We start from the raw sequence: 22659 nt of genomic DNA, 5'->3' as shown, positions 1-22659 counted from the left end.
ACGATGTGGAAAGTGGAGCGTAGCCACAGAAAAACAAAACGAAAAGGAAAGTGTTGAACCAATTTTACAGTCTGTTTGGAGACTGTAGCAACTAGCAATCAGCGGAGGTCTTAAACTGGATATGTTTGAATTCGTATTAAGGGGACGCCGTAAGAAATGAAGCGTGCCTTGGCATCGAACGACGCTGTAACCACCACAAAAGCAATACGTGAAACTGAAGAAAGTAACCTCCACCGTTTGTCATCTTTCAAGAGGGACGACACCACGTCGCTACCGCGAGTCCCAAATCGACCTCTATACCAATGGCCTAGAAACAGAAGAGACTCACACCCGCCTCTCGATTCTGATACACCATTTTAATAAGCCACCGCTGCTGTCACTCAAAATGTCTCACAGTACCCATTGGTCCTAAACTGTTGCTTGCTGGGCCAGGGCTATCAAGTGGCAAGCATCCCTACCCCTCACTTCGGAGGAGAAAAGTGAGAGCGTCCGGGCGGGCGGAAGAAGCAAGGCATTGGAAGCCTCTGTGCCGACGCGAGTACCTGAGCGACCTGGGATCTCCACCGCCGCCGCGACGACTCGGCCTGTGGGCGGGGGCTGTCAGCCGAGAAGAAAATGGCTCAGCCGGGAACTGGTGCCCAAGCCATGGAGAGGCCTGTCCAGAGCGCACGTGTTCGCGCTGGAGAACACGATGGCTGCGAGGGAACCAGAAGCCGCCCCAGACTCCCGCGAAGTCACAGCACCTCTGCCTGCAGAAGCCCGAGTGGCGGACCTTGCAAGGTTTTGACGTTTCCTATTGTTGCCGGAAGTGACGTCGAGGAGCGGCTCCTTAAAGGAAAAAGATTTCCGTTTTCCTCATTCAGATTCGCCAAAAAGTCTTTACTTTTCCGCTTCTCATTCTGAACTGCTTTGGCCATCAAAATTATGCTAATTTGAAATGTGACATTCAATAAAAGACATGTAATTGATAAGACTTTAACGACAGTAGAGTATCCTGAAGAAGCTGCGCGAACGGAGTGTGGAATCTGCATCTAGGAATGCCAGCATTTGGGGCAGCCTCTGGCTCGGAATGTTTAGCCGCTGTTCGAACTCTCGGCTCGAACTCTGAGTTCTAAAAACAAACCGTCGGCACGAGGGGCGACCCGAGGCGCGGGCGTAAGGCTCTGGGGCTGCAGACCCGGTTCCCGCCACGTTCTCGGGTTTCTAGTGCTCCCTTCTTCTTTCTGTGTTGGTACGGTAGCCTTGGGAACCTTTCAGTTTGCTTAGGGGCTGCTGGCTGAGCCAGAGCTCGTGGACCTGCTGTGCTCTGGCTTGGACGAAGGTGGCCCTTCTGCTGTCCTCACCGAGGTTCCTGGGTTGTAGGCGAATGATCAGGTCTACCTTTTCATCCCTTTAAATTTAGAGGCAGAAAGGGAATTCGAGATGGGACTTGCTTGTGTACCAGCTGGTATGGTTTTGGAAGGCATCAAGTAGAATGAATCGGAGTCTGCCCTCTTTGAATTGTTTTGTAGATGCCTTTAAGTTTCTTTCCGTCAAAAATACATCTAGCTTCAAAAGACTGTCCGGAATAGAAAAAGTACTCCTTCCTTCGTGTTCTCTTTGTTTTCATCTTCATGGTGTCTCCCCCCCCCCAAAAAAAAAAAAAAAAAAGAATTCTCCATCTACTTTGAGGCCTATGATTGCTCTGTATGAAAAGAAAACTAATTTTAACATATGTATTCTAGACTTACTGCTACACTAGACTGTTTTACAGAATTATTTGCAAGCATTTTAACAATGTTTTATGCGTGAACACAGCGGTTCCCTCATCGGATCTTACAACAGCATTTTCCTAGTATCTATTACGGAGAGATTTTGTAAGTTTAGTTTCTACAGATTTGTATCCCTTTATCTTAAAGTTTGTCTTTTAGATATGTCAAGCGGAATTTCAAAATCCTAGCTATCCACTGTGATTATTAAAGGCTAGTTACTTTATCCTGGGCAAAATGATTTTGGAGTCCTGTGACATGTTTTTAAAGACCTGTAGCAGCTACGAAATTGAGCTGGGTTTGAAACAAAGTATCTTAAACTGCAAAGCTGGGGGACTAGCTCAGTGGTAGAGCCATTGGGTATGCCAAGATCCTGAGATCGGTTCCGTTCCCCACCAAAGCCATCTTGTGCGGTGCTCACAATGTCTTCCAGCAATTCGGTTGGTGGATTTGATTTGTTCCTAACTCTTCAGAAAGCTAGGTAGACCAGTGAGACCTTAATGATTGAATCTGTATATGGTCTTCATTTAATATCCTGTGATAAGTAATATAAAGTGAAAATGCTAATTTTTAAGTAACAGTTTAATTTTATCTCAGATTAATTATGGTCAAGTGTAAAGTATGTTTCAGTACTTGATTAGCTTCAATTCATAGTAATAATTTTAGTATTTACTAATTAAAAAACACTAGGAAAGCCTTTCTTGAAAACATACTTCTATGATCTTGTTTTTTTAAAAATACCTTTATGTTTTTCTCTTCTGTCATATCTTTTCCCTCCACCTACAGATACAAGCTGTACTTGAATCTTACTCTTCTTTAAAATGTTTATTGTGCTGGTAATGAAGAGGATGTGTTCCTGGGGCATACTTTAGTGTCCGAAATTTCATTACCAGAAGTAGAAATAATGTAAAGATAAATGCCTTCTATGATACCAGCAAAAGAAAAGGTAGCACCGAGTATTGGATAAAATTGCATGTCCTGGGAAGATAGGATATGTACAAAACTAACAATTGTGTTGTCAGATGGGTCTGGAAACTAAAACAAGATCAGACCTGCAATCTTAAATCCCAGGCACAGTGTTTGTAGTTACAGCAGAGGCTAGAGTAGTTCCCCTGTCACCTTTCTTAGGCAATAAAGGTTGGTCTGGGAAGTCTGTCTTAACATATCTGTATGTCTTTCTAGCCCCGGCATCTGGAAAGATGGGAAATAAGCCTTACTGTTTTGACCAGTATGTTGTATAATTTAATTTTAGGATTTCTTTCCCCGTCCCCCCCCTAAAATCCTCATTGTCTAAATATCTTACTATTTAGTAGGTAATTTGGTGTTTCAAACATGCTGACCATAGCATCAGTGCAAGGATACTTAAAGTACATTCAGCAGCTCGCTCCGCAGGAGCAGACTGCGAATGGGGTGCTATGCCACGGACATGGAATAGGTGCCCAAGTCTAGAGAAATGGCCACAGAAGTGATGGTGGCCCAGGCTTAGAATTCTGCACATTGCCAGCTTTATATACTTCTCCTGACCTATACAGACGCAGAGGTGTCTGGGCAGGGGTGATTATATGTCAATCGTTGCTGAAATACAGCCCATGAACAAAAACCCCTAAGTATAGTTCATCTAATTCTTGAATTGTTCTTTTTTTCTTTTTCTCTTTCTTTCTTTCTTTCTTTCTTTCTTTCTTTCTTTCTTTCTTTCTCAGTGATTTCATTTTAAAGGAGCTTCAGTTTCAGAGAATCTCTTTTCTCCAGGAACTCTTGTCATTTTCTTGAGCAAGATATTAGTGAACTATGAGTTTGGTTTGGTTTTTAATATAAGCATCTCTAATTGGCAACTACATGAAATCCAAACCCTGGGGATAATAACTTAAATCTGTGCTAAATTTATCTTCATTTTTTGGTTTATACTATGTAGGTTTTATAAGCATTCAGGGTAATTAATGATAGCGGCCATTTCAACTTGATATTTTTTTCCAAATGGTACCAGCTATGATTTGAAGGTTAAGTGTCCTCCATAGGCTCATATGTTTGATAACTTGGTTTCCAGCTTGGAGTGCTAATTTGACAGGTTGTGCAATCTTAGGGAGGTGGGACTTAGCTAGAGGAAGTTGCTTGGGGAGTGAAAATGCCTTAAGATGGTAGGTAGCCTGATACCAGTTCTCGGCTGTCCTTCCTCTGGTCTGGGGTAATGTAGGCTAGCAGCTACTGTGCATTCCTGCCACCTTGTGCTGCTTGTCACCATGTCATGATGGCTTCTACACTGTGAGGATCCATAGCCCCTCAGGCATTGAGCCAATAAGTCTCCTTTTCACTGAGTAAAGATTATAGTCCATTATCATTCAAGGTAAAACATTTGGGAGAGTGCTAGATGAAGTACATTGGAAGAACATAAATACAAGACATACTTATGTGTTTTGAAAGGAAAAAGTAGAGGATGAGGTTGAAGCCAAGTTTGCACTTAGGGTTGAGAGTTGGCACAAGGCAGTAAGCCCTTAACCTGCCACAGAAGTGCTAAGTTCTGAGGAGTGGAAGTAGGTGGTGTGACCTGCTGGGGAGACATACAGAGTAGATGAAGGAGATGTGTGCACAGTAGAGCAGAGCAGCTTCCCAAAGTTCACTGTTCACCAGACTTCATCATTTCGTTTTTAGATGAGAGGCTGTAAGATTATTTGAGAGTTGGAGCTGAATCGGAATATAATGGCAACAGGTGACTTAAAGAGAAGCTTGCGGAAGCTAGAACAAGTGCTTCGGTCACTGAATTACCCCAATGAGGTGGATTATGTCGGGTAAGCCGCAATGCATTTGATATTTGAAACGTACTGGTGGTTTTCTTTTCTTTCTTTCTTTCTTTTTTTTTTCCCTTTGGTTTTTCGAGACAGGGTTTCTCTGTGTAGCCCAGGCTATCCTGGAACTCACTCTGTAGACCAGGCTGACCTCAAACTCAGAAATCCACCTGCCTCTGCCTCCCTAGTGCTGGGATTAAAGGCGTGCGCCACCACTGCCTGGCTAGTTTTTTTTTTTTTTATTATTATTATTATTTTACAAAACGTTCGAGATACATATGACATGATGAAACTAATAATTCTTTTTAATGGACCCTATTTAAATTCACTTTTGGGCTAACAGCTTGGTACAGGGACTGGCTGCCCAGCCTGATGACCCTGACTTCAATCCCCAGGCCTCACACTGAAACAAAAGGTCCAACTCCCTCAAATTGTCCTTTGTCCTTCAGAGGTGCCTGTGCTGTTGTGGATGAGTGTGAGTGCGCAGTGAACAGCTGTAATAAATTCAAGAGAAATGTACTTGTGTATATACACAGCTAATGTTATAATGTTCAAGTATATGTATTTAAGAAAGCAGAAAACTGTAGGAACTTATAAGTATGAATAAAAATTTCAACCCAAGAGAATTTAAGATGGCCGTTTGTTAGCTGTATATACCGCAGTCTAGATACTGTCTCTAATTTTAAGCTCACTGGAGTATAATGGATTTTATTAATTATATAATCTGCCATTCTCTCATTCCGCAGGGTAGTAGTATATTTAATATAGCCAACATGAGCAGTGTCCATTTACTTCATGTGTTCTCTAGCATGGAAGATTCTGATTAGTGGTGTTTCTTAAGGTAGCCTCCATGCTATAAAACTCTTGCTATAAAACTCTTATTAAATTTTGAGTGGAGTGTTGGAAAGATGCCTCAGCAGTTAAGAGCACCTGCAGCTCTTCCAGAGAAATAGAGCTTACTCCCAGCCATCCCATCAGGTGCCTTCCATCTGCAGTTGCTGTGGGCAGGACACATACAAAAAAAAAAACAAAAGGCTTTTTAAAACTTTGGGGTAGAGATGGGGAGGCTTACGCACACATTGCAATTCTGTGGGAAACATACTGTCGAAAACATTCTGTTCATATGTAAGTACAGTATAACTTCAGCTGGCTAATTGAAGATAGAATTCATTTGCTTCTTTGTGCAGGATTCAGCAAGTCATTGTCTACCAGTAAATAAGTAAAGAATTAGAAACAGACAGTATGAGGCATCAGAGACTAAGAAGATGGCTTCATGAGAACCAGCATTAAGTAATGAGTCATAACTAATACGTACAGATAAAGGCAGCATGTAGGACCCCCTTCCGAGACATGAGCCCAGGCTAGGAAGGTACAGCTCTCGCGGAAGCAGAGTGGGCACCTCATCACAGCATAAGCTCTTCCAGTGGTTCCTCATTCGTAACTTAGAGTTCGTAAGGCTAATTTGTGCAGGTTTGTGTAGGAATAAATGCCTTAATGTAACAAATGTTACAAAGTATAACATCTTCTTGAGAACTGTAAGGTAGTACTTTCTTTTCATTTATAGGAGATCAAGTAAGAATACACTTTAGAAAAGCCATAAAAACTGTAGGAGATAGGCTGTCCAGCAATAGTGAGGTTCAGAGCACATGAAAATGAACAGTGCTGTTTTTTAATCTGATCAGAATGGCTCAGAGTAGCATAGAGAGTCTGGAGAGTCATGTCTATCTTCATTACTGTGTCTGTAATGATAACCAAGTTATTGACAACACTGCTAGTTATCCTTAATCACCCAGGCTTTGGACCTATGTGAGTTAAGTCTTTTTCCCTTTTCCCGACAGCCTGATAAAGGGAGACACAGCAGCATCCTTGCCCATCATCAGCTACTCTCTCACCTCATACTCGCCTTACGTAGCCGAACTCCTAATGGAATCCAGTATAGAGCTCATAGCGAAGAACGACGTGCGCTTTACAGATACTGTCTACAAGGTAGTCCGAGTTTATGAAACAATAATTCTTTATTGAGTGATTTTTAAAATGAATACTTTAGTAATAACTATGGGAGCACAGTTGCTTGTTCACTTTCCAGTGGTGTATACATCTGAGAAATGCACTGATAGGCAGTTTTATCGTTGGGAAATATCAGCGTGTGCTTGTAGAGGCCTAGATTTGTCTATATGCAAAGCCTATTGCCCGTGGGCTGCAAACTTGTAATGAGTTCCTGTTCTGTATTGTGTGAATTATAGTGCAGTGTAAGTATTCATATGTCTAAACATGGATGTGATAAAGTTTAATTACTAGGCCATAGGGAAAAATTCAGCTTCATTATAATCTAGGGCTATTATCATATGTGGTCATGTGTCACACGTGTATATACTTGACCAAGTATTTTTATAAGTGTTTATTTCATTAAAATGTGGTCTCTATTGCAATAAATATACAATTCCTGTTTGCTTTTCAACATTTCCTATTAATCATGACAACTGGTAAACATTTGTTGTTGGCTGTAATTTGCCTGCTTTTTATGAAATTTTACTAAATGTTTGTATACTGGAGGAAGCAGGAGAGAGAACCTATAGTCCACGGGCTTCTTTATTAATTACTTATAGTATACAAAGTGAAGCTTTCATAGTTTGTTCCTTGAGATCCAAGACAAGATCTATCTGCAGTAGCATCTAGACACTTGAATGGAGACTGAATTTGATCTGTTGATTTTGATTTTTAAAAACTTAATGTTTACCATTAATTTTATCAAGTGCTATGATTTTTGTGTGTGTTTGTTTTGTTTTGTTTGAGACAGGCTCTCACCAGCTCTGGCTGTCCTAAAGTGCTCACCCCCTCTCCCTCTTCCCCTCCCTCTTCCTCTCTTCCTCTCTCCCTCTTCCTCTCCTCTTCTTCTCCTCTTCCTCTCCCTCCCTCTTCTTTTCGATTCTGCCCCCTACTCAACATATCCCTAGCAACTTGTCTCATTCCTGAGCATAATTCAACGCCAACTCTATACTTTTAGTACCTTTACTTAATGGCTTGATCTTTCTCTCAAAGGTAGTCATTACCTTCTGATCAGCTGGTTATATAATTTTGAATTAAACAAATAAATTGTTCCTAATTATTACCTTTATTCCTTTGCAGCTTCTTCGTGATCAATTTGATTATAAACCAATTTTGACAAAAAAGCAATTTATACAGTCTGGATTTGCTGAATGGAAAATTGAAATTGTCTGTGATATATTGAATTGTGTGATGAAAAAACACAAGGAATTGATTGGCCTTGACAAGGTAATTTTACAAATAGATTGAGTTCTAACTGATGAAAAGAAAAACCTAATATTTAAATCAAATCAACAGCAAATTATTTAAAAGCGCATGGTCAATCGACGCAGAAGTTCTTTGACTGTCAGACTCCTATGACTAGAGAAAGCATGGAGGACCTTCGTAAAAGAGACTTAAGTGGAGAAGCAAATGTACTGAAGCAAAAGCAGCAGTGCTTCTCCTCGGGGAAGGGGCGGGCAGCTAAGCTTCTCGGGTGACTACGCCATCTCCAATGTTACAGATGTCAGTGTGTTATGAACGGAAGGGGATTCTTGGTGTTAATGCTATACGTGGAATTGTGGAACTGTCTAGGAATTTCAAGGGCATATCTAGGAACTAGGATTAGTTTTTACCAAAAATGAGTTGTATAGAACCAAGATGGGAATTGGAAGGGATGTGAATGTGTAAAACCACAGAGGTGCTGAGGCGTCCACCCTCTAACTTTCATGTCTCAGAATCTCCTCTATAGGGCAAAGATTTCACAGCTAGCTTCTTGCCAAGGACAGGTCACTGCAATACCAGGATGTCCTGCAGTCTGACCTAGATCAAGCCATAAGCAGCTAGTTAATCTAGATCTCATTGCTCATACAGCCCACATATCATGGGCTGTATGCCACGGTTGCTCCATTATACACAGATAGGGCACAGACTGTCAAGGGTCGTAATTTCTCCGATACTAGTCACATATCTTACATATTATGATCTGTACCTAAATTAACAGTTCAAAGATAATGTATTTTTGACACTTTTTAAAGCTTTTGTTTTATTTTCTTGTGTAGTTTTGTTTGTTTTTTTAACTATGTAGCCCAGGCTGCCTCATAGTTTCTGTGTAACTAATGCTGACCTCAGCCCTCCGTCCTCAGTCTTCTGTGTGCGGGATTACAGCGCCACCATACCAGTCTCACTTAAATGTACAGGAAGCAAACAAACCAAACATGCTTCATTATTTCCACTATTTACTGGTATCAAAACTAAGTATTTAAAGAATAGAATTTAAATGTATATCATACTTTTCTACAAAATGTATTATTTTGTCTACTTCTTTTCCCTCCTTAGAATTCATCATGCCAAAGGAAGAAGAATGTTTCTGAGAAGCCAGAACCTTGTTCAAACAGTGAGAAACGCCCTGCAGAGGCTGTTGGCATTGACATCACGGGCAGGTTTATGACGTCGGGAAAGGTGTGAAAAGAAAAGGGACAGTAGCGTCTTTGTACAGAGAGATGGAGTTCTCCACTGCAGCAGGCAGCACGGACACAAGGCGTTTTTAGTAGTGAAAACGAGTTTTCTTAAAGGCCTTTTTTCATGTATTTATGTGTTTTGATCAAATTTTCTCGGGTGCTCTCTCTCTCTTACCCCACTTCCCTTTCCTCCCCGCAGTCTCAGCAGGGGACTTCTTAGTGATGTTTGGGGACAATTCCTAAACTTGTGAGAAGTGTAAACAGGAAAACTTGTATAGGTTTCATATTTCTAATGTTGAATTCTTTTTCATTTTTCAGATAAAATGTAGTAAGGTTATTTTATAGAGGCATTGACATGCTTTTAAAAGTATACTTATTTTATCTTACATGGTTGTTTATCAGAAGGAAGCAAAAAAGTGTCAGATCCCGTAGAGTCCTGTGTGGTTGTAAGTGTCCATGTGAATGCTAGCAACCAAACCTGTGTCTTGCAAGAGTTTGTAAGTGTTTTTTAACCTGAGATGTCTTTGCAGCCCTCAGTGTATACTCTTAATTACATATCTGATCATCCCTAAAAAGGTGTGTGTATGTATTAAGTGGTCCACTAGTAGCAAGAGTGATTTTGAAGGTTCTTTTAGATGCAGTGAAAACCAAGATTATAGATTCTCTAGTAATCTGGTTTTGAGTATTCTTTATTCTAGGTATTCGTTGTCTCTGTCTTTGTCTGTTTGAGCACCTGCGGCTAAATGAGTTCCAACACTTGAGAGACAGCAGCTTTTCTTATCCAAGGGGAGCTCTGAGCTAATATCCCATTTTAATAATAAATGTCCTTCTAGCTGTTTTCCTTTTGGGGTGAGGAGGCAGAATACAGATCAATAATCGATGTAGAGTTAGATAAAAGGTATAAATTTTTTCTCAATAAAGTGAAATACATAGAGTTACTTATTCTTTAATTCAAAATATATGACTAGAAAAGCTTTAATACCAGAAAGGTGAGTAACTACTGAAAAGCTGGTGGTATTCATAATCATTCTTACGTTTCTTGGTTGACAAAGAAGTAGGGACAGTGCTGAAGCAAAGTCTCCTTGCTGGTGCCTCATGTCATGTAGATTGTTTATGATTTCTTCATGTGTTAGGGTTTTTCCGTGTCTATACAGACAATCCATAATAATAATAGGCAGGCAGACCGTGGCTAAAGTGTGAAGTTACTCTTAGTACTTCCCTTTTTTCAGTATTTTAAACTTCCAGTGAAAGATAACCTATGTACTGTGATTTGATCAATAGCAAAAATTTTGGTGAGTCCTCACATAGCTAGTTGTTATTTAACTTGTAAATTATATCACAACTTTTGTTTGTTTATTCATTGACAGAATCTCACTATATAGCCCAGGTTGGCCTGGTGCTTCTAACCCTCCTGTCTGGGCTTAGTAAATGCTGGGATTACGGTTCTGTGCTACCACATGTCATAGATGTTTTTGTTTTGTTGTTTTTTTCAGTTTTGGTTTTAACTTTCTATCATGTAATATTTCAAACATTTATAAAAGCTGAACATTAACCTGTTTCAACAAATAATCAGATCTTTGCTAGTCCTGTTTCATCTTTACCGTAACCACTTTGTTCAGCATTTTGAAACCAAGCTAAACATCTTCTTTAAAATATATTTCAGTATTTAACCTAAGACATAAGAAAGCTTTTAAAACAGTTGAACTATGTCTCCCAAGCACTTAAAAAATATGTTAATATTAGCATCTTATATTATGATACATTATTGTGGTAATTTAAATGTCTTTAAATCTTTATACAGTTTGTCTAGAGTACACATAAAGGAATCGTGGCAGTAAACCATGGAAGTGTCTGTTGGTGTTTGTCTCTGCAGAAGAAAGCTGTGGTGATCCGCCACCTGTACACTGACGAGAAGGTTGGCGTTCCTGAAGGGACAGTAACCTTAGCAGACATCAGTCAAGGCTGCAGTGAGTCAGCAGAGCAGAGTTCTGACATTCGGATTCCTGAGGCCCAGGACCCTGAGGTCAAGGCTGAGCTGCAAGTGAGGCCTGGCGGGCTCTTTAACACACTGCTGTGTCTCTGCTTACTTTAGTCTTTGAAACATGGACTGTTTGTCAACTCTTAAATTATGGCACCTATGTTATTACTTACGAATGAATCAGTCTTTCTGAATAGGAGTCAGTGGATTCCAGTTGTCAGATCTGTTTGCAGTTTCCCTCCTGAGTTAGAAGTAAAGCAAAGAGAAATGAAAAAAGGTTCCTGCCCCAGGAAACTTGCAGTCTAGCAAGAGAGATGTGCAGCTTTGCATGGTAGAGTTCTCTACCACATGTAAGCTTAGCATTTTATCCCATTTTCCCTTTGTTAGCAAAGGGAATTTTTGCTATATTTTCCCCAAGGGGCATGGTCTTGCCATGTAGCTTTGGCTGACTTTATATAACTCAAGGTGGCTTCTAATTGCCAAACCCCTTCTACCTGGCCTTTTGTGTAGTAGGGTTGCAGATCTATGCTGTCCTACCTGACTCCTTGTTAATTTTCCATTTCTGTTACTCCTTCTTAACACAAGCACCCTTATGTATATGATCTCTACTGTTTCTGATACACTGCTCTCTGCCTTGTGATCTTTATACAGTTTGGGTTACAGTTGGATTTATGAACTTTTATTTATGGGCCCACTTTGTGCTCTGTGACACTCTAGCTAGTGAGCATATGTCATTTTGTCTTGCTTATTTCCTCTTGGGTTTTATATTAGGCATTGTTTCAAGGAACTAAGTAATGGCAGTTGTATTGTGCTACCTAATGTGAGAGCATCGTGCAGATGACTTCACAAGTCATGGCTGTGAAAAGAAGTCACTGGGGTCACATCTGACAGACTAGTGCTGTCTAGGTCCAGTCTGTCTGCGGGAGGGCTCTGTTGTCACACTGTGCTCCTTCCTGAGCTGTCAAGACAGCACAAAGGAAGGAAAATGTCACTTCATATCATCTGTGGTCTTGTTTATCATTTTAGGATATATGTGATCATCCTGAGATTACCGCACTTCAGATCGCACTGGCCGAATGTCAGGAAAAGCTGAAGCAGCTGACTTGGATAGAGAAACGGCTTGAGCGTTTGGAAGCTGCAACACACGGGAAAGTGATGGTCGACGAGAAGGCCTGGAACAACCTTCTAAGTCGTGTCACTCTTCTAGAAACGGAGATGCTGTTGTCCAAAAAGGTATCGCTGTGGAAAGCTGTACAGTGAAGTGTTCATCTTATTACATCTGTGTCCTGCTACATGAGGGGCTACTTAGGAAAGAAGTGTTGAGTTAGAATAAAGTCTGCTCAAGTTGAACAAGTTTTGTTATACTTCTTAATGGCTGTTTTCCTCTCAATAGAATATTTTGAAAAACTTGTAAGTTGAGATTTTAGTGATTAATACTTGAAATACTTGGAATGAGGTAAGAATCTTTGAAAAACTGAAAATTATTTATGTATTTTAATAGGACAAAGTTTACAGAAAAAGTTGTAGAAAAGGTAAAAATTGAAATTCCAACATTTTCTTCTTTATGCATTAAATAAATTATATACTTCAATCATAAAGTGAATTTAATAGAAACAGTTACCAAATTTACTCTTCAGTCAGTGTTCTGTTGCTGTGAAGTCACACCATGACCAAGGCAACTCTTATAAAGTAAAGCATTTAACTAGGGGCTTGTTTACGGTTCAGAGGGTCAGTCCATTGTCATCATGGCGGGAGGGGGCAGGGATGGAAGCACACATGGCTGTGACAGTCACTGAGAGCTATATCCTCATCAACTGAGAGATAGACCTCAAAGCCCACCCCTGGTGACACACTTCCTCCAACAAAGGCCACATCTCTTAATCCTTCTCAAATAGTGTCCCTCCTTGGTGACTAAGCATTTAAATATACGAGTCTGTGGGGTCCATTCTTACTCAAACCACTAAATTTACCATTGCCTTATAGAGTCTGAGAAATCTCTTTTATTTCTTAGGATTTCAGTTTCTAATCTGTCTTCCTCTTTTAGAGACTGGAGTTGTAGATTCAGGAATGTTACTATCTGCTTCTACATCTAAATGGTTGTTTCTTAAACAGGAATAATTATATATTATTTGTAAACAAATTTATTCAAACTAAACATGCCCTGTGCTTTGCTTCTATTTTGTGTTTAGCAGTGTAAAATGAAACACCTTGCATTTTATTCTAAATATTTGCCTGTACATTCCAGAGTGAATCTGTAGAGCGTAATGTGGCAAGTCAAGACTGTGAGTCAATTAGTGATGTGGACTTTGTACCCTATGGTAAGTTCTTAAATTATATTAATACTCTTGGCTTGCAAACATGTTTAGAAGAGTAGTTTGTATGGACATTTGGCATCTTTAGCATTCTCATCTATGCGTGTGTGTGTGTGTGTGTGTGTGTGTGTGTGTGTGTGTGTGTGTGTGCGCGCGCGCGCGCGTGCACACGTGTGCCTGTGTAATCCAGAGATCCATATTAGATTTCCTTCTCAGTCACTCTCCGGATTATTCTTTGAGATAAAGTTCTCACTGAACCTGGAGCTCACCAACCTGGGTATACTTGCCAGCGAGCTCCCAGGATCCCCTTGACTCCATCACCCTAGCAGTCAGACTGTAGATGCGAGCCACTACATCTGATTTAAAACAAAACCAAAAACAAAGAAAACCATGGTTCTAGAGATCAAATTAAACAAATTTACTGATTGAGCCATATCTCCAGCTTTTATCACACAGTTCTATTAATAAAATAAAATTACAGAGCTATTAGAAAAAAGAAAATAGAAAACCACAGACTGCCAATAATTGCTTATATAACCAGAGTATATATCTTTCAGGGTATAGAGGATGAATATACTCTGGTGTACAGTCTTGTAGACCTTGGGGGGTTTTTACTTTGAATCATTCTAGAATAACAGTACTGTCAATAAGAAAATCAGACCCCTAAAAGTTCTGCTTACTGACAGTCATACAGTGAGAATGGTGTAGAGCCCGGGAGGCCTTTTCCATGCCACAACCTCCTTCGGATAGACTCCATGTTACTGAGCATCAAGGATCTCCGGTTTCCACAGAAGCTTTTATTCTTTTGAGTCTTAATTTAGAAAAAGCAGAGGGCCACATTTTACCTCATGGTATGATTAAATTATGTTTGTAAAGAAGATGACTTCTACGATTGACAGTTTGTCATGAGGTTAAATTTCAGTAATATAGATGTGTAACATCATTAGAGCTTTTCAGCTACTATATGTTTAACAATCTGCATTTCACAATATGCAATTTAAGAAACTGCATTGTCCTAACTGCTGTATTAACTCATTTCATTCCTAATACAGCCATGTAAAATAAGTACTACTCTTACATGCACACATGTGACTCTCTCAGGTGAGGAAGATGAGTGTCACTGAAACTCATTGGTGACTTTCCAGTGACCGCCCAATCACGGAGTGCTGGACAGGGTTGAATCATGGCAACTCTCTCTGATAGGTTTCCTCAGCACGACGCAGTTGGTGCAGATGCTGCTGTCATCTCACAGAAGGCAGTTCCAGGCATTACATTCGTTATTTAGGATGCTTTTTAAATTATTAAATTTATCATGGACTGCAGATTTTGTGTTAGGAAGCATCCAACTGAAATACTCTTATTCTTAAGAGCATAAATTTTTGTCCAGTGATCTGTCTAACACAAAAAGAAAAAAATAATACCTGTAACTTCTGTCTCCAGTGTGTATATGTATTAGAATTCAAACATTTGCTCACCCAAGGAGCGCTTTGCCTGTTGTTTACGAAATAGTACCTTTTCCAAGTTCAGCTGTGCCTGTTCTGATAGTCACTCACTGTGCATACCCAAGTTTAAGCCACTGCACTAGGACTCAGAATAAGATAGACCCTTATCCAAAATAGGTGAGATTATGATTAAAGTGAGTACCTGGTAGCCTAGAGATTATACTTTGGCCGAAGACTGTACAAAACCTTGCACACCACACCTTGTGAATGGAAACACAGGTTGTTTGGTCTCATTAGATGCAGAGTACAATGCAAGTGTATCATTCTGATCTTAGAATTGTGTTCAGTAAGGAGGGAATTTGTGAGGTTCCAAATGTGTTTTCCCCTGTATTAAAAGGATGTTAATCCAGTGAGAGCTGTAAGGCATCTGTGTGTTGGGTGAGTGGGTAGTACTGAAGACTGTGGAGGAAGCGAGGAGCCTCTGCTCTGCATGCCCTTGGGAGCCGCAGTCATGATGATCCATGACACGGATGGAAGGCCCTGAAATCCAGCTAAAGAGAAGCACTCATGTAGTGGTGAGGGAGGGCTGCGTCTGACCCTTTCCGTGCCTGAATAGTGACCTTGTTTAGTCTTTTCAGACATGGCAGTAGTTTTACTTCTCTGTGTTTCATGACTTTAGGTGAAATTGTTGACTATTAAATACTATCTGTTAGCACATACAGTAACTTGAGTATTAATTGCCAGGCAGGTTAACCAACTGTCAGGGCTGCTCCTTACTTTACTTTGTCTTATACATTTATCCTCATAGAAGAAGGAACAATTAGTCCAGGTGTAGTACTCCAAGAGTTTATCTTTCTTCCAGTTTGACTACGAGATGGACATATATGTGTACATGAAGGGAGTGGAAGCAGAGGAATAGAAAGGCCAGGTCATGGAATTTACCCTGGAGTCATAGAAGCAGTTTAGTTAATATTTTCAGATTTGTATTTCAGAATGATTCTCTTACAAGGAGAATAGTGATCAGCTAGAGGAAACTAAAGCACACAGGTGTTGTAGTGGTCATTTTTCAGAGCACTAGTGAGGAGTTTACTAGGACACTGATCGTGAGGATAGTGAGCAGGTAAACTACTGGAGATGTGTAAGTGGGAGCTGTGGTTACTGATAGAAGCAGAAGCAGTGAAGGAGAGAAGGAAGGGAAGACGGACCTTACACTGCAGTTGTTAGTCTTTAACAGAAGATGGAAAGAGAGGTGAGGAGAAGGTGCATAAAAAGTACTGAATTCACGTTTGAATATCATTATGGTGTATGAAATAGTTAAGGGGGAGCCTCACAGCTTAGGTCTTGATTTGTAAGTACTGCCTTGCAAGTTACAGAAGACTGAAGAGCCCAATGTGTTCTGTTACTAGTAAAATACAGTCCTCCAAAGTTGGCCATGAGAAATCAGTGGTCACATGAGAGTTGGGTGTGGTGTCTCTCCATTAGTGCCACTCCTTGTCACGAGCAAGCCCTTCCACTGATGTTCCCTTAGCTCAGTGTGGGGGCCACTGCTGCTCCTTTTCTCTAATCTGTACACGGTTACCAATTCGTAATCTTCTACAGCAAGGCTAAGAAAGTATGTTTAAACTAGTAAGATTTTACTCAGAGCACAGGAAGCCAGAACTGTTGTGAGTATAATATGCACTTGGCCGATCTGGCTATTAAATATGCCTGGCTTTCTGTATGTATGACCCTCACTAACCTTTGCGGTCCGGGATGCCATGCCTGTTTTAGTAGCCACCTAGCTGGCCTAGTGCTAACCTTTTTTTTTTTTTTTTTTTTTTTTTTTTTTTTTTTTTTTTTTTGGTTTTTCAAGACAGGGTTTCTCTGTGTAGCCCTGGCTGTCCTGAAACTCACTCTGTAGACCAGGCTGGCCTCAAACTCAGAAATCCGCCTGCCTCTGCCTCCCAAGTGCTGGGATTAAAGGTGTGTGCCACCACTGCCCGTAGCGCTAACCTTCTTTTATATGAAGCAGTGATATGCCTCAAAAATTCAAACTCCAAGTTCAGATGAGGAGAGCCATTATTATCAACTGTCTTCTCAGCCCTGCACACTTGTTCCTTTTCTCCTTTGGGACAGCATAGGGAATAATCAGAACCTTCAGAGAACACCTGTCTTTACCAGAAGAAAATAATACACATATTTAGAGGCATGGAAGTTACAGTTCCTGCTGAGTTAAATTATTTCTTAATATTGTCACGTTCCCGTGGCTCCTGTAAGCAGCCTGGTGTAGTTAGTCTTCAGAGCTGTGGCATGCGACCTTGTTAGTGTCCGGTAAATAAATAGATCACAACTCAGTAAATACCATACAGAAGGTGTCAAGTCTAATGACATTTCTATCTTAGAATTTTTTAACACCAAAATTAGTCGGATCATGTTTCATGTTAAGCTTGAGCTATTTTATTCAGGCTGAGTGTATTCAGGAGAATAAGCTGAGAAAACCATTCCCCAAGGAGGCTGGAGTAGACAACAGGTTGTCAAGGAGGATTTGGCTGTTTCGGATAAAAAGCATTTGTTTAGTCCATGAGTATTAATTCTTTAGCATCCAGGAAGGCCTACAAAAATGCTCTTTATGAAAACCAGTTTAAATGATTTATTTTTGGCTTCCTGTTTGTAGCCAGATTTTTAAATAGGCATGATTGATAGAAAAATGTTGTATCTATGTGTGCCGTTCAGTAATTGATGGAGTTAATGAGAAAAATATGCTTTCATTTTGCTACATTGATATCAGATTATCTGACATAAGGAAGGGTTTTTTGTTATAAAGAACCTAGATCTTGAATTTTTAACTTTTTTTACCATACGTTAACTCAAGATTGGATCCCTTTTGATATTAATATATATTTATTATATCTATATATATATTACACACATGTATTTTGTTATACATTATAACATGTATAAGTTTATATAATATGTAATATAGATAAATATATTTGTGTTATAATTATATTTTTTGTTATAGATGATAACACATACATATATACATAACTATATATAATTTTATATGATAAATATATGTAATGTATGATTATAATACAATATAATATTTGATTATGCTATATATCATATTAATATGATATTAATCATTAATATGATATATAAGTGACATACTTATATTTATTATTGTTTATATTATACATATATGTGTGTGTGTTATTTTTTAATTTTGTTTTGTTTTGTTTTTTTTTTGTTTTTTCGAGACAGGGTTTCTCTGTATAGCCCTGGCTATCCTGGAACTCACTTTGTAGACCAGGCTGGCCTCAAACTCAGAAATCTGCCTGCCTCTGCCTCTGCCTCCCAATTGCTGGGATTAAAGGTGTGTGCCACCACCGCCCAGCTATATATATGTTATATATGATATATTTTGTATAATGTATAAAAATATACATGTTTATATCATTTTTATATTTATTGTATATACTATATTATTTATATAATAGTATATACAATAATTATATACTGTATATAAATGTAATATATTATAAATTTATATATCTAAATATATTATATTATATTTATATATATAACATATATATTTAGTCAGTTTTTATAATTGCCACTAGCCACAAAACAAAGATAGAGCAATTTTGAAATTACTTCGACATTGCTTTAATAAAGCATTGTGAAAATTTTCTCATGATTCAATGTTATAGATGTCACCATTGTAAAAAAGGAACACATCAATAGGTGGTTTATATTTATTTTTCAAAATATATTCATTCATGTATCTTATGTATCTGAATGCTCTATTATGCACATCAGAATAGGGTCTCAGATCCCATTACAGATCACTGTGAGCCACCATGTGATTGCTGGAAATTGAACTCAAGTCGTGAAGAGTCAAGGGCTGTTGACTGCTGAGCCGTCACTCTAGTCCCAAGTAGTTTATAGTTTAACTTACGACCATTCCTACATGCTTAAAGTGATTCAGATCATGATAAAGGTAAAATGATTTTGGATTGGGGGCCGTGGGGAGACAGAGTTTCTCTGTATTGTTTAGGTCAGCCGTGAACTCATGCTGCTCAGCTCCCTACGTGTGTGTAATTACAAGCATGCACCACAGAGCCCAAAGGCATTCTAAAACTTTTATTAATTTTTAGCATCTGCCTCTATAAGAAAAATGTATGAAAAACTCATTTTATCTATACCAGGTAACCATTTTACATTATTTTATTTGTAAATACTTGGCTCCTCTGTATAATGGAAAGGGATCCTAAAATGTATTTTCTTCTCAGATAAAAACTACAGTGTGGGGGGAGCAGCAGGCAACTACCGCTCGTCTGGCTGTAGTGCAGTCTCATCAGAAACAGCACCCGGGAGCTCCATTGTTAATTACTGTGTCTTGAGAGAGTTCTCAGAGGTAAGAGAGCCTGTCAACTGCTTCGATGATTTCTAAGGTCGAGAAGAAACAAGTACTGTGTTTATATATAGTGTGTATAGTAGGGTATGGTATAGTGTTGGCAAGAACATGGTGACTTACAAATGTAATCTCTCAAGGGGTCTGTGTGTTGACTAGTCTCTGTAGGCAGTGTTCCCCAGTGTGTCTTCTATAGCCATGGTCTGTCTTTGAGGATTGTTTACTTTGAGAAATTGCCTAAATTTGTTGCTTTTCAAATTAAAGGAAACAACTATCCAGAAAATGGAAAGGATGAAAAAAATGTAAGTAACAGAGAGGGTGAGAGAAGCCATTGCTCTGTAGGAGCTGCCTTGGAGTGCCGTGTGGGCAGACTGGGCTTGTGTGTTCACACCTTGAAGTCTCCATCAGCTGTGGCTTTTCCTTCAGACTCAGTGGGTCATTGCTTTGCTTCCTGTGTGTGTGTGTGTGTGTGTGTGTGTGTGTGTGTGTGTGTGTGTGTGTGCTGAGTCATTTTGTTGGCTCCCAACAAGTAGTGTAACACACTGTCCACAGAGTTAATCATAGTTACAGAGGGCAGAGATGTTGCTAATTAATTCACATCTTTCTACTTGTGCTGATTGGTTTCCCAAACCCTTGTGAGCATGTAGCTGGATAGTTGGGGACATTTTCAGTTGTTAGTCCTGCTGGCTTTGGGATGCTGTTGATAAAGGAGCACAGTGCTGATGCTTTCATTGGGACAGGGGGGCAGTGCATCTAGTTTTGGCAAAGAGCAGTGTAAAGAAAATATATGATGAAATGGTATCACAATATTATGTACTCTACTACATTAAAAAAGTACAAAGCTCTTTAACATTAGCAAACTTCTAAAATAACTTAGGCTATGAGGGTTGACTTATTTATTTTTTTCTCTCTTCTATGTGCATGTATTAATGTAATTATATGTAAAAAGAGGAACACTCAGTTTATCTCAGGGTCAGAAACAAACAAAGTCCTGTCTTCCATTATGAGCCCTGCCCTTAGCTAACACAGCATTTGTTCTGTTCCAGGTTTGAAGAGACAGCAGAGTTACTGAAATGCTCAAGTCGCTAACTGTAGAATGTTCTGCATAATCGCTCCTAGGACTTTGGCTACTTATATATATTCTATATTTAAGAATTCTGTATATAATTTTAATATACGATAGTTTTTATTAAGAATTTGGATTCTATTTGATATGTGAGCTTTTTCATTCTTAAATAAATACTTTTAATATTTTAAGCTGTATATGTGCCGATTTTCTCTTCCAGTTTTCTTGGCAAAACTTTCTGTCTCAGTATATTGCTCTTACAGTGTGAAGTCATTACAGCACGCTCTGTAGTTTTGTGTTGACATTCACTGGCAGTGAGCTAGGTAATATGTTTTTGAAAGTATGGGTTGGAAGACATGGTCTGCATCTTGCTGGAGATAGTCCAACTGGGACTTGCATATTGTACTCAGGAGGCTCTCATATGTACAATCTTAGCGTATGTGTTGGTGAACCAGTTGTAACGCTCACTGAAAACTAAACAAATCTAGTTCTTCATGGGTAGTCAGTGCTGCTTTATCACTGCAGTGGTGACAGCGGGCGTCTTCTGTGTGTTTGCTGAGGGAACTGTGTCGGGTGTGTGAATACTCTGCTCTATAACCCTAGACCGTCAGCCCCGACCCAGATGCTGGCCCTCCATGGGATATGCAGTGGAGGTGCTCTGCACTTTCTAATGATGGATCGTTAACAACGTTTAAGGAGAGGAAAGGTCTTAAAGTTAAAGTGAAAGAAAATCAAAGTCACTGAGAAAGTTACTATGTGAATACCTTCTAACGTTGTAAATGAATATATAGCAATAGTAATTCTGGGTAATAGTCAAAATTATAGGAAGTTATCTTTTTATTTTTTACATCAGTCACCTCATTATACTGTATAATTTTATTTTAATGTTAAGTAGAAAATTAAGCTATAACTAGAAATAACTTGAGGAAAACTTTAGTATTCTAAGAAATGTTTAATGTTTACACTTTTAAAGTGTAATCTTTTATGTTAGCATTTAGAAGCATACAACCTTGAATTTAGTAACATTTCCAAAGCATATCTAGAATTCATGTTTTTTGAATTTCCAGGTCACTTAAGTTAGAAAAATGAAGAGAATTCAGTTGTGAAATGCTGTTATGTCCCCAGTATGAGAACCAGCATGGACTCACAGCGCCACCTTGTGGTCTCCACGCCACTCCGTTGGCTTTTAATAAAACAAATGAATCCTCATAAAACTCCAGATTTTTGAAAAAGAACATCTTTCAAGTTTTTCTGTTGAAAGATAGAATAAAATTGTTTCTGTCCCTTTGTCTCTGTCCTCCTCTTTTCTCTTATCTGTTTTGGTAAGTTAAATTTTTACAAATGACAACTTGTCTTTATAATAGGCATTGAGTAATAGAGTAATACACTATCTCAGTGAGAGGGGGAAGAAATATACTTTGTGAGAGAAAATCTTATTAAATAGATCTAAGAATAATACACTTTGAACTAAATGAATCAAAATAGTCACACAAGAGAACCATTGACCCCACAAAGTGCTATGTAAAGAAGGGAGAAGAAAAACCTGGGAATTTATGTGCTAGGAGGTCTCTATTGAAGTCAGGAAAGCTCAGATCTATTTTTCTATTTGAAAATGTAGCTACATACATTTGAAGGTCAAGTGATCTTCACTGAAAAAAGGAGATTAGTTCTGCCCCTGACCCCACAAAAACCTGCAGTGCAAGCCTTTACCCACCCAGCCACGGCACAGTTCGTACAGTTATCTGCTTTTTGTGTAGTATCATTTATGTTCGGATTTTACAAATTTATTGTCTCACTCCAAAGTCCTCACCACAGACAGCAGCGGTGTCAACAGACCTGTAAGGTCCTATGGTGACTGTAAGCAGCCACAAGGTCCTGAGGAGGTGACCCTATGGTCCAGACAGCTACCATTTCCTTTTCTCTGTCATATCCCATAAATACAAAATGAGATGGACTATTTCTAATCTAATAGATATAAAATATAGAAAACAATAGATATTAAATAAAACAGCAGAAACTAGAAATTAGGAACAAATTTTCTTATGGTGTTTTATAACAACTTAAAAATTAATACAAATTAAAAAAAATGTATAGTAGTATTGTATACTTACCAAGAGACTTACTTTAAAAACAACCTCTAAAATAAAAGTTTGACTCACTGAAATTGTTGAAGAGATGGAAATAATTATCTTCCTTTAGAAAATGCTTTCTTGGGCTAGGAAGCTGACTTGGTGATAAAGAGCACGGTTCCAGAAGGCTTGGATTCAATACCCAGTACCCACATGGCCGCTCACAAGTGTCTGTAATTCCAGAGCTAGGGGATCGACAGCCTCTTACAGACACACATGCAGGCAGCACATTAATACGCATCAAATGAACCATTAGAAAATGGTTTCAGGGCATTTGATAGTGGCTTTTTCATAATAAAGCAGCCCCTTTGGTTAAATGAAGAT

General features: G+C 39.1%; 2 protein-coding genes across 14 annotated transcripts in view; one reads left to right on the top strand and one right to left on the bottom strand.

Annotated features, from left to right (window-relative positions):
* Fbxo8 (F-box protein 8) overlaps positions 1 to 765 on the bottom strand; it is a 42786-nt gene extending 42021 nt beyond the window's left edge. For all 3 annotated transcript variants that reach the window (NM_001368347.1, NM_015791.4, NM_001368348.1), the window contains exon 1: positions 543 to 765. The gene's annotated coding sequence lies outside the window, so the exon portion shown is untranslated. The remainder of the gene's footprint in view (positions 1 to 542) is intronic.
* Positions 766 to 1042: 277 nt separating this feature from the next.
* Positions 1043 to 20403, top strand: Cep44 (centrosomal protein 44). Of its 11 annotated transcripts, none has more exons than XM_006509449.4 (13): positions 1142 to 1231; positions 1798 to 1856; positions 2535 to 2694; positions 4395 to 4531; positions 6367 to 6514; positions 7655 to 7801; positions 8891 to 9013; positions 10886 to 11053; positions 12017 to 12223; positions 13236 to 13308; positions 19019 to 19143; positions 19405 to 19442; positions 20187 to 20403. In XM_006509449.4, the coding sequence occupies exons 4-13, from the start codon at positions 4443 to 4445 to the stop codon at positions 20227 to 20229; spliced, it is 1161 nt and encodes a 386-aa protein (XP_006509512.1). In that variant the 5' UTR covers positions 1142 to 1231; positions 1798 to 1856; positions 2535 to 2694; positions 4395 to 4442; the 3' UTR covers positions 20230 to 20403. The 11 variants fall into 11 exon arrangements, with proteins under 11 accessions (XP_006509511.1, XP_006509509.1, XP_006509513.1 ...); XM_006509445.4 differs by lacking the exon at positions 1142 to 1231 and adding an exon at positions 1285 to 1374; XM_017312870.2 differs by lacking the exon at positions 1142 to 1231 and adding an exon at positions 1285 to 1374 and having other exon boundaries at positions 1798 to 2188.
* The last annotated feature ends 2256 nt before the right edge of the window (positions 20404 to 22659 follow it).

This window comes from Mus musculus, chromosome 8, assembly GCF_000001635.26.
Source record: "Mus musculus strain C57BL/6J chromosome 8, GRCm38.p6 C57BL/6J".
Lineage (NCBI taxonomy): Eukaryota > Metazoa > Chordata > Mammalia > Rodentia > Muridae > Mus > Mus musculus.
The sequence above is the reverse complement of the archived record's forward strand: the minus strand, read 5'-3'. Positions and strand labels throughout refer to the sequence as shown.